The 12,895-nt window shown below is 34.3% G+C and overlaps 1 protein-coding gene across 1 annotated transcript; it reads right to left on the bottom strand.

The window, feature by feature from the left end:
• Positions 1–11,028: 11,028 nt before the first annotated feature.
• LOC136223349 (NDR1/HIN1-like protein 1) lies at positions 11,029–12,048 on the bottom strand. Its single transcript, XM_066011284.1, has one exon. It carries the CDS (start codon positions 11,924–11,926, stop codon positions 11,300–11,302), a length of 627 nt encoding a protein of 208 aa, XP_065867356.1. The 5' UTR covers positions 11,927–12,048; the 3' UTR covers positions 11,029–11,299.
• Positions 12,049–12,895: the final 847 nt, after the last annotated feature.

Below are 12,895 nucleotides of genomic sequence, written 5' to 3'. Positions count from 1 at the left end.
ATTTTTATGCATGACAAGTGTAATATGATATTATCATTGAACCAGTACAAACGCATGTATAAGACCCGTGATCTTGGGATTTACAAAAGGAAAAATCATCCATTCAATGTGATTTTGTCATTTGATATTAAAATATCATAAAATTGCTCATGTAATTGCAAAGGATTTAGATCTAGTCGGTCTTTTGGGTGAACATGCATATAACTATTAGAAGAAATTGCAAAAAATCATATTTGGTTTTCCTTGTACAATTCACCATCTATATATGGCTTTTCTCCTATTTAGTACTTTTAATATCAAAAATTCATATTTTTGAATATTGTTTTGTCAAACGGTTATTTCATTCCCTTTTTTACAAGGATGTGTTTATTCATATAAAAACTGTTTATCTGACATTATTAGAATTTCTTTTACCGACGTAAGAGAATTGAACATATTAAATCAATTTGTGATCATCATGTAACTGTCCCTAACTATTAAGGCCATTATGGGTTGATGAATTGCCAAATTGGATAAACAAAACTTTCATGTCTTGAGCTAACTACAAAACTATGCAAATGTCAGTTTCGAATGAGAAGCATCGTAAAACATCTTCACCACGAAGACAAGGCTCTTCTCGCAGAGGTAGGTCACCTCCCTCTCCAATACGCTGACGTAGTAAGAGGCCTATTGATACACCACGGAGTACCGGCCCACCACCATCATCCTCCCGACCAGGAGACATTGGTCATGTCCCCGTAGGAAACCAAGGCGGTCATGACCGATTACATATAGGCGGTTCAGGCGGCGGTGGATCAGCTGCAGAAGCATTGGCCAAAAATACAACATGTAAAAGCTTACAGGAGGATCTGATCCGGAGAAAACCCCGCAATATGGCGAATCTAATTGAACGATGCAAAGCATTCAGGGAGGTAGATGACATACACTGCGAATCGTTATCTCCATCACATAAAACCAAAGGCGAATCTCACAATCGAGATCGTGAGAAAGACAAAAATCGGGGTTCTTCCTCCATAAACAGGACTTTAGTACAAGTAATATAAATATTTTAGTGGTCAAATTTGAGGGGGTACCCAATCTAAGATTATTACCACCCTTTGGTTGGCCACCACACTGAAGCTTGCTGGGAGCTGGCAAACTAGATAGCTTTGTCCAGAATAAAAATAACAAGATGACAAGCAGAAGACAGATCCCAAAAATAAATTCAAAAGTGTCATTAATGTCATGGCGGATGGACCAGAGTATCAGCCACCCGTGGAAAAAGCAAAAAATATCCGCTCTAGATAAAACATCCCTCCATTGCTCCTTTTGCAGAAACAGGTCCAGTAATCTCTCCACATACAGATGCGTTGACAATTGAAGGATGGAAGATGAAATGAGGCGGGTAATGGTAGACACGGGCAGTTCTTGCAATATCATCACCATAGGTACATTCTCACCAACAAAGGAGGAGTAATGATTAGCGGGAACCAAAAGACGGTTCAAGAGACCTACTCTAAGTTGCCTTGGACAGATCACTCAAAGATAGGTAGCAAGTTGATCATCAAGACTAAGCCATATGAGATCCACGGGCGGATCTCTAAAGCGAATCTCCTTATAAACGGTCAGAGTTCACAGACAACGTAAAAATCTCCATATATTGGATCCTAGGGAAAGAAATCCATGAAGCTTATCATAAGCTTCTAGGGATATGGTTGGCCACCTACCTCGAGACATAACAAGTTTGAAACCTTCGGAAAATTCATAACAAGTTTGAAACCTTCGGAAAATTCATAACAAGATTGAAACCTTCGGAAAATTCATAAAGAGCTTTTTATACCTTCAGGGGGGCTTCTGATAACAAACCAAATTATTCTTGAATAAAGAATAAGGGAAAATTAATAGAAATAATGGCAAACCATTATTCCTTCTAAAAGAGATATTTATACATGATTAATGTGGCATTAATGATAATTAATGCAGGGGAGAATATACAAATAATGAGGAAAAAGAAGGAGTTTCTAGCACTATGCCACGCCACGTGGACCATGGCGAGATACGCCATAACGAGATACGCCCAATGAGAGCAAGTAGCAGAGACCCGCCATATCTCTCAAGGAGAGCGTACATATGCCTTGACGGATCTCCACGGTTCAGCTCAGTGAGATCCGCTGGCGAACCTATGAGGCGAATCTCCTCTTTCACCTGATTCATCACAGTAACGGCTAACCGCCAACTCGGCCATAAAGATCATTAAATGAATCATTAATAGTCTTAAACCACCAGGTTAAGAGTAACTTGTAACCGCCATTAAATGAGCATTAATGGAGACTTTCTAGTTACCTAGAGGTTACGAATTCCCCAACTATATATAGCCTACATCCCTAGGCTATCAAGGTACACACATTCACTTATTCTTTGTCAATTCAGTTTGCTCTCTTGATCTTCCTTACTGACTTTGGCATCGGAGTGTCCCCGGCCGATCCCAACGGCGCCTCACAGTGACATGCTCTGATCAAGGATTTTTCCCCGTGTTATCACTAATATTTTAAGCAACTTTAATTCTTCAACTTTTTTTTATTTTGAGATTGTTACGTGATGTTTGGTAAAGAGAGAGAAAGTTAATGTTTAGAGAGAGAAAGTTCCAAAAAAAAAATGATTTTTGAAAATCGAAAATGCAGTTCCATAGAAAATATGACATTGAACAACTTTAATTCTTGAAAATTTTCATTTTTAGGTCGTTAAAGATGGTTTTAATAGCATTAATCCAAGTTTGAAACCTCAATCCTTGTTTTGACAAAAAATAAATCACAGTCCTTTATCTGAAAATTAGTGAAACCACAAGGGTTTTATTTCAACTTTACCATAAAATATATACTGCGGTTTTGTTAAATATATACTGCGGTTTTGTTTTTCAAAACGGGGATTGTGCTTGTTATCATTTGTAAACTCAATGACTTTTGAGTGGACACTATACTTAAGCATCTCCAAGAAATTATTAGGCCCTGTTTGGTAAGAGTTTTTTGGAGTAAAATTAGAGATTTGAGTCACTTTATAGATTTTAACTAGTCAAATCTCTAATTGTGGTGTTTGGTGAAGAGATGTTTGCAAAAGCTCATTCAGTTTAAAAAGCTAATTTTGAAAAAACTGGTTTTATGAGCTTTTTCAATTAGCTTATTGTTCCATATTTTTTTTAATGACATTTTTACTCATAATTACTACCCTGCAACCCCAATTAAAGGTTTTACCATGTCTTTATTTTGTCATTTTATATAAACAGATATTAACAATCAGCTAAGTTTTACCAAACAAGTTTACACAATTAGTTAGTCAAACCAGCTAACAAAAAATGTAATCAGCATACAGCTAACAACTATTTATCAAACAGGGCCTTAGTTCACCATCTATAATTAATATAAATCAATTGATTCTTAGTAATTTGAAGAGTGACCAGTACATATCATCTTCAATAATACTCTTCATAGCTACTTATTTTTTTTTATTAAATTCATTATATATTGTTATATTTACTAATAATGAAAGGAGAGAGAATTCTCAATAATAAATTATTAATAAACCCTGGAATAAGGAGAGACTAGGAGTAGAGAGAGACTCATCAACAATGGAGAGTGAAGAAAAAGACTTTTAGTGATTTAAGGAGTGACTAAGAGTCTCTATTTTTAACCCAAATTCCTCAAATTTTAACTTAAGAACTCAACAAATGGGTCTCTCAGAGATTCTTTTAATGAGCTTGAAGTACGAACTTCCAAGAATTTGATGATATGCTAAGGAATTTCAATTCTTCAACTTTTTAGTTTTGAGATCATTTGAGTGTTGTTTTGTGAGGAGAAAGAAAGTTAATTTTAGAGAAAGATATCTCAAAATTTGACGGTTTTGAAAAATAAAAAATGTGGTTCACAGTAAATATAATATTAAACAACTTTAATTCTTACAAATTTTCGTTTTGAAGTTGTTAATGGTCAAATTGGCAATATCAACCTAAAATTCGTTGATTTTGCAAATAACAAGAAGCACAGTTCTCGTTTTGACAAAAAAAAAACTACAATTTTCATATATAAATCAGTGTAACTATAAAGATTTTTCCTAGAGTAATACAATAAATACTTGTACAAATTTCAAATCCTTTTCTTCACTGTTTATATCTTCAATTTTGAATTTTCCTACAGGAATTAACGATACACAATCATTTGACGTGTCAATTTTTATTAATAAAACTTTTAATTGCATCATCATTTGATAAATATTGGTATTGAAATTATAGCTATTCCCTAAATTTTTTCAGGATATCTTGGTATTTTATCTCAAGTAACTACATTAAGAATATCCATAATACTGAAAGTGAAGAGCAATTTTACCTATAAGGTAATTTTATTCCTAATATTGGCAACCAATAACAAGTGTACCCAATATTGTCAATTTATATCAATTTCGGACACCATTAAAAAACACATGTATTTTGTTTGTGTATTCTGCACCAGTTGCATATTAGTGAGTTTTATTTGTTTTTTCAAGGGTTTCGTAATAGAATAAGAGATTAATATTTTTAATCAAAAATATATTTGGATTTTTGTTTGTTAACTCGTACTCAACGTATTATAATTTTTAATTTTATTTTCACGTGTTATGATCAATTACTAATAAGGGATAAAATGACGCAGGTATGCAGTGGAGATGGCAAGATTCATGAATGGGAAGACGCAGTCTAATGAATTATTTCTCAAAGGCATAATACATGAACTTGTCCATAAAAGTAGATTGGCTTCCTAAACTTTATAAGTGCTTCATCAGCTCCTTGAACTTGATTATTTCGTACGACAAACTCCTTAAATTTATCCATAAAGTTAGATTAGCTTCCTGAACTTTATAAGTGTCTCACCAACTCCCTAAACTTGCTTATTCCATAACAACTAAATACAAAAACCATAATACTAACTCTCAATCCTCATCCATTCGATTTCTCAAACTTGAACACTAACTCTTATAATAGGTTGAAAGGTAGAAGAAGAGAAAATTTTTTCTCTCGAATAGATGAAGATGTATTCTTAGCATTTAGGTTTAATAGGTTTTTGTATTTAATTGTTACGGAATAATCAAGTTCAGGGAGTTAGCGAAACACTTATAAAGTTCAGAGAGCTAATTTAGTTTAAGGAGTTTGTGATACGAAATAATCAAGTTCAATGAGGTAATGAGACACTTGTAAAGTTTAGGGATCTAATCTACTTTTATGGACAAGTTCAGGGAACCGGTGATATATTAGCTCTTTCTCAAATTAACCAAACTTATCAACATTATAGGTAAAATTGCTCTTAGTTACTAACATTAGAGATAAAATTACATCACGTTAAAAATAAAATTACTTTTTTTTTTGTAACTAGGAGGGCAAAGGCCCATAAAGAAAGGAAAACTACAAAAAAAACCTATTCTTCTAGTAGACAGGTGTTAAGCCCAAAATATACCTAAAATATCATCAATAATTACATCAATATTGCTACGAATTTGTGCTATTTATACCTGTTTAGAATGCTTTTACTCTCGAATATGTTTCTTTCTTATAAGGTACCTAAATATTTGGTAAAATCCAAATAGGAACGAAAAGAGCTTAAAAACAGAATAAAAACCCTACAAAAGGAGTCAAAAACGACGAAGATCAATTACACCAAAAACGAGGACAAAGACGAAGTCAGAAACAGAAGAAATGTCAAATTCTCGGTTGAGGAAACCAATTCTCGGAAGAGAATTTTATGAAAGCCACGACCGAGAATCTCAAATTCTCGGTCGCGACACGCGTCAACCAGCAGCTCCTTCCCTTCGTCCGAAGACCAAATAAATGCTCCCCCATTCTCGGCCGAGAATTGCCATTCTCAGTAAGTGCAGAAATTCCTCCAAATACAATGAACATATGTTTATTTCAAAGAAACGCGTTCGTTCGGGTGGATAAAGACGTCCTTTCACAACGGATACGATCCTTCACAACGGACACGACACTTCAACCACGACTCTTCAACATCTATAAATAAAGAGTTGATGAAGAGTTGGAGATATATAGAAGAAAGAGATTAGTATAGAATTTATGCAGAAATTCCGAGTCAAGTGATTCAGAATTTAGATTTCATTTCTGTAAAAGCAATATGATGTACACACATTGTTTATTCAATAATAACAAACACAGTAGCGTTTAGATTTGTTCATATTAGTTTACATTTTGGTAGTAGATAGACCAGTCTCTATTCCGAAGATTCAACGAGAAGATTGAGTAGAGAATCCGCCCCTGAGCCTGACAAACTCTAACGAAACCCAAGGAAAGGATTGACAACCCGTTCACTTGCACGTCGTCGAATGTTTTCATGCTCCTTGTTCTCTGTAAACTTGTATCAATTTATATTTCATCTAATAAAGTCCGTTCTATTCGATAGATTTTCATGCAGCACTTTGGTAAAGGATCCGAAGTGGATTGCCGGTGTTTTCATTAAAACGTAGTTTAATTCAAAATCTTTACAAGGAAACTTTGTTGAAACTTAGACAAATTATTATCTCGGTAGAGTTTTAATTTGGTTAAGGTAGCGATCTAACCCGACCGTAGGAGGATTGACTACAGTTCAAAGCCTAAAAATTAGAGGTTCCGTCATTTATTTCATCGCTATAATTTATACAAAGTTTAAAGTTGTTTTCTTTGCGTAATGCAAACGAATACATTTGTTTACTTTTCTAAAGAACTAAACAATCCTGTTTTGTAAATTCATTCCTAAATCAGAAATATTTTCTAACATTTTTATACTCTAATCTAATTCTCATATCTAGCAATTTCAAAACCAAATCCGATTTAACGATTTTCCATATTATAAATCTTAAAAGTATATTTAACCAATTCAAAATAAGTTTTTGTTAAAAAACGTTCCCTGTGGGATTGATATCTTTTATTACTACAAGCGTATACCGTGCACTTGCGGAAATCGCTCAACAACAGGCCCAACCTGTCTTTATTAAGAATAGCCTAGAGGCCTACAGGAGGCTCATCACACTCATGATAACCCAAAGAGAAATGCCTTGCGAAATTTGTCATCTAGTCAGCTGCCTGGTTATCCTCACGAAGCGTGTGAGAGAATTTGATTTCCCACTCCTTTGAAAGTAATTCTCGACATCTGCATAAAAGCCATGTCTGCTGGTGGTGTCTGCACACCTCCATTGTTAGAGTATTAATGACGTCCAGCGAGTCCACTTCAATAATCACCCTTCTAAAAGCTTTTTCCCATGCCGTATTTAGAGGGTAAATTACATACGTGGTGTGCAACCTTTACCCATAATCACACTTTGGTGTACAACTAAAATTTTGTCACATTAAACTGTACAACCTTTTAGTAACCTCCCACTAAAGTGTACAACGGATAATTTTGACCGGTCAATGCATGGTCAATGCGTCACTTCATCACTTTTAACCTCTTAACAAATAAAAGTGGATCCCACCTAATACTAAATGACTAATTTACCCTTAATTATATTTTTTAATTTTTTTTTATATTAATTCTTTTCTCTCTCCTAAATTATCTCTCCTATCTCTCTCTTCCGCCTCCGCCTCTTCCACTGGCTCCTCCTTCTTCTTCTTCTCTACTTTGTTCTCTCCTGCAGAAGCGGTTTTTGGAGAGAACGAAGGATAAGGGTTATCAGAATAGAAAATTGATGGAACCCGAAAACTTTTTAGAGAGAGAAAGGAGAGAGAGGACTGGGTTTTTCTGGATTGAATAAAGTAGAGAAGAAGAAGGAGGAGGAGCCAGTGAAAGAGGCGGAGGGGGAGGTGGAAGAGAGAGATTGGGGAGAGAAAAGAATTAAAATAAAAGAAAAATAAAAAATAAAAATAATATAATTAAGGATAAATTAGTCATTTAACATTAGGTGTGATCCACTTTTATTTGTTAGGAGGTTAAAAGTGATGAGGTGGCGCGTTGACCAGACATTGACTGGTCAAAATTACCTACTGTACACTTTAATGGGAGGTCACTAAAAGGTTGTACAGTTTAGTGTGACAAAATTTTGGTTGTACATCAAAGTGTGATTATGGATAAAAGTTGTACACCACGTATGTAATTTACCCCGTATTTAGAGTGTGAAAAACTCTCCAGACAAGGAAAACCGATCCATTACCCAAATTAGCTGCAAAACGCCGAGCCAGCGTCCTGATTGATTCCTTATCAAACCCCCCGTTGTTACTGAACCTGGTTCGCCTTTACAGGATCCGTCCGAATTAAACTTGACCCATGTGTCTTCCGGCGGGTGCCATTTAATCCAGACTTCAGTGCGAACAGTCGTCCTGTTTGGAAGAATTCGTTTGTAAGCGTTTATAATTTCCTTTGCACGATTCCAAATAAACTCGCTTTTACATGCTGGCATACCCTGTTGGTTGAATTACTCTTAACTATCAATACGATGAATACTTTTTTCACTTTATCCCTATCTTTTTCAGACTGGAAATGTAATAAAGATTAGCAATTACATTAACAAAACGTTTAAATCAGCAAAAACATAGTTTATTGCGAAGCTGCATCAGTTTCTAGAGAATGTAAGCTATGTCTGTACGTTGCTGGTGTTCTATTCTACTGCAACATGATCCATTAAAAATGCTACCAATACTAATCATTTTGGATAAATGTGCATTCATTCCTTTTCTATTTAATTATAGGCTTAATATATCATTGGGGGGCGGTCCGGTGCACTACGCGTCCTTGCTGAGCGAGGGTCAGAAGAGGGGTCCCACCACAAGGGTGTACTGGGGGCAAGCCTTCCCCTCTCAATTTATTTTGCAAGAGGCCACTCCTAAAACTCGAACCCGTGACCTCAACGTTTACCGTTGCGCCAAGACTCGCCCCCAGGCTTAATATATCATTGTCAAAAAAAAAAAAAAAAATTGATTGACCCTCTGAACTTTTGAAGTGTCCTGATAGCTCCTTCGATTTGTATAAATGTTCAATTAGCCCTCCTGAACTTGCGTAAAATGTCAATTCGGCTGTAAAAAAAATAAATGAAATATGGAAGATGTATTCCAGGTATCTTAGGATGTTATTACATAATTCAAAAAGAGATTAAAAATGAGTTATTACCTGCTCAACTATAAACTTGTATTCTCTAATATTAGAACCACATGCCCCGATCTTGATCGTTTTACTTTTTTTTTTAAGATGCGGACAATACATCTTTTCGCATTTAACTTACTTTTTTTTTGGCAAAAGTGATGAATTGATTACATTTAAAGCAAGTTCAGGAGGCTAATAACATTTTATGCAAGTTGGGGAGCTATCAAGACACTTTGAAAATTCAGGTAGTCAATCAATCTTTTTGGATAAACTCGGAGGCAAATGATATATTAAACCTTAATTATATATAAAATTTGACTTGATTTAATAATATATTAACAATCTTCTAATCGGATTTAGGAAAATGTCAATATGTATTTATATAAATATTTTTTTTAACAAAATGTTAACGTTCTATTATATAAATCATTCTAGTTGTTTCATAAAAATTAAAAGATTCAGTTAATATATAATCAAATTAATGAATTTATTCATTAATTTGAAAAATTCTCTATCAGATAATGGTTGAAGAATAAACCGTGAAATGTTAAAACATATAGATACATTGAAAATAAAAATTCAATGCTTAAATTGAAAAACCAAATTAAAAATTCTTAGAAAACTAGAAAAGACTTAAATTTTGAAAAATGTACATAAAGAGCTCTCCATGTAGGGATGTAAATGGGACGAGGATTCCCCATCCCCATTGGTGACCCGCTCCGAAAGGGATGAGGAATCCCCAATAAGGATACTCATGGGACGATAATGAAGATAATTTTGTGCCTTGTGATGGGGATGGGGAAATGTATCCACGCCCCGTGGGATCCCCATCTTCGTCCCGTTAATCACCGATTATTCCCGTGATAATTGAATTTTTTACATGATTTAAGTACATTTTAATTAGGTGATTGGTCGTTTTCAATTTTTAGTTTTTTTTTGTGTGTGATTTGGAAAATTTGAGAATGATTGTTAATACTTGGTATTATTAGCCATTGTTTCTTAACAATAGTGCTCACCTGAACCCTGAATGACCAAATGAATTTGACCATTCACCGTTAGATCCAAGCTTATTAAATTTAAGCCTTAGGATGATTTGCATCTCCACCACATGATACTAATAAGTTTGGATCTAACGGTGAATGACCAAATTCATTTGGTCATTCAGGGTCCAAGTGAGCACTATTGTGTTTCTTAAATGTTTGTCTTTACTGATTTTTTAAAATATAAACGATGGAACATCTGTAATGGGGAATGAGGATCTCTGTGGGGATAGGGATTCCATGCAGGATAGGGATGTGGATAGGTTTGTTCCTGTTTAGCTCGTGGGGATGGGGATGAGAAATGCATTCTCCATCCGACTCCGCCACGCCCCATTTACATCCCTATCTCCATGTGACATAGAAGACCTAATACTTAATATAAGAATTCAATGATTGATATGTAGCGTATTGAATATTTTCGAAACTACTAACTTATCATCCAAATTAATTTGAGATTTCATTAATTTTGATAGAATGGCACGACAACCTATTAGCCTCTAACCTATCCAAAATTTTATCATTTGACCCATAACCTATTATTTGGTTACATTTGACCCATAATCTATCTCAATTGGTGAAATTTCACCTAATTTATATTAAAACTTAAAGGAATTGTTATTTCCTTGATAAGTAATGATATTTTAACACTTGACCATAATAGATTTTAGTTTATGATTTATTTTTCATTTTTAAACTAATTAATTATTTCCACATCATGTGGCAAAAAAAACTTTAAGAAACATCGCATGTTAAATTCAAGTATCAAAATATCATTGTTTATCAATGAGATAACGATTCCGTTAAACATTCATTCAACTTGGATAAAATTTCACTAATTGGGATAGATAAGGAGCTAAATATGATCAAATAATAGATTAGGAGTGAAACGACAAAAGCCGCAAATATACCAATAAAGACCTCAATTTACATAATGGTGCTTTAAGCCCAATTTATTTGATAAAACAATATTATATGAAGTCCTTTTTGGTTTCTTTATGCTTTCTCCAAATAATTTTTAAAAACAAATACTAATTAATTCGAAACCAAACAAAGCCATTATGCGGGAAAAAGGAAAAAAAGAGAGTCCACTTAAGTGTAACCCAACTACTGATTAATTAGATACTTAATTAACTAATTAATCCAAAACAAAGTACTACTAATTATTAAAAAGAAGCAATTAATTAATTAATCAATTAACTAATTAGCAACTTCCACAGTACAACCTTTCACAAACTGATACTTAATCCCAACTCCATCGGCGATCCCATGACTCCGGCTACCAAAAGTCAAATAACCAGGGCAATTAACGTTAATCCGATACTTACCTGAAATCCACGACCCGACCTTCCATTTAATCCGGCCGTCAATTTTGATGTTAATCAAAAGAGCTCCGGCATTAAGATCCTCACCTAAAGCAGCCGCCATAGGAGTAGAAACAGGGACGGAATTCCCGTCGATAAACGGCGACCAAATCGTAGTATCTTTATGACCTAAGTAACTCCTCGGAAGCTCCGTCGGCAGCGTTATTTGCTGGTTCCGATACGATGCGTATATGTCAAGCTTCTCGAAGTAGATTCCGATTCTCTCATTTGGATTTTCAGATGATACAGTTACCTGAATGTTACAGTTGAGGAAATCTCGTGAGCCGGAGAGAGATAAGGCGGTGACCGTAGCGTCTTGGAGGATGAATCTCGGCTTGTGAGGTTGCAAAATTGCTAAAATTAGGAGGATGATTAGGCCGGTGATTACGATTAAGCCTAAGAACAGCCAGAAGTACATCTTGATTTTGTCGTGGCGGCCATGATCGCACCTCTTCTCGCACATTTTGATTTCTAATTCACAGCATAAGCTCGATAATTTAGGGTTTTAGTAAGGATGGTGCGAGGAAGAAGACGATGATGGAGATTTGGTTTTCTTTTTGTAATGTGTGTATATTTATAATGGGATCACTTTCTTAAGCTAAAAAAGAATGTCTCCATATATATATGGATTTGGGTGGTCGAAAATCCAAGCATAAAAAAGTTTTTTTTTTTCTTTTTTAAAGAAACTTAAGTTAGTGAGTACCTTAATAGTAATAGCATTATTTAAGAAGAAGTTCGTATTAAGAATTTGTTCTGATTTTTCCCCGAAATTTTTTTGGGAGTGATTTTTCGAAGTTCAGTCTGTTAGGGTTGAACAATTTTTTTTTTAAGCTTTTAGCACACTGAAACTTTATCATTTTGGTATGTTAGCTAAAAATTATAATATTTTCACACTTTTTATTTTATTTTTAGCTATAAATTTTTTATATTTTTCATAAAATTTAATTTAAAAATTAAGTTAATTGAGTCTCAAAAGTAAGAGGTTGATTCTTTTATAGATAATGAATTCTTAAAAAAAAAGAGATATAATAAAAATAAGTTCAAATAAAACAAAAAAAAGAGAGAGTTTTGGTGTGATTTGAATCCATGACATCTCACCTTAAAACAAAAGTCTTAACAAACTTAATCAATTTAAACTATTGAAATAATACTACATAGGTTAAATATATACTAATATTAGGAGGACTACACGAGATAAAACTACCATACTCAAGGCGGAGCCGGTGGTCAGGGGGCTTCGGACCCTCCGGGCTGGCTCCGCCCCTGGCGATTTTTTACTGCTTGGACAACCTCTAAACCGTCTGGAAAATGCTTAGACAGCTTAAACAACGATTAGATCAATAATCAGAACAAAACATATTTTATTATTATTTGGATTTTATTATAATTATTTTTTTAACATTATCTTACGATTACTGTGCATATATATATA

The sequence above is a fragment of the Euphorbia lathyris genome, chromosome 3 (genome assembly GCF_963576675.1).
Source record: "Euphorbia lathyris chromosome 3, ddEupLath1.1, whole genome shotgun sequence".
Lineage (NCBI taxonomy): Eukaryota > Viridiplantae > Streptophyta > Magnoliopsida > Malpighiales > Euphorbiaceae > Euphorbia > Euphorbia lathyris.
Note: the sequence above shows the minus strand (reverse complement) of the source record. Positions and strands in the feature narration are given on the sequence as shown.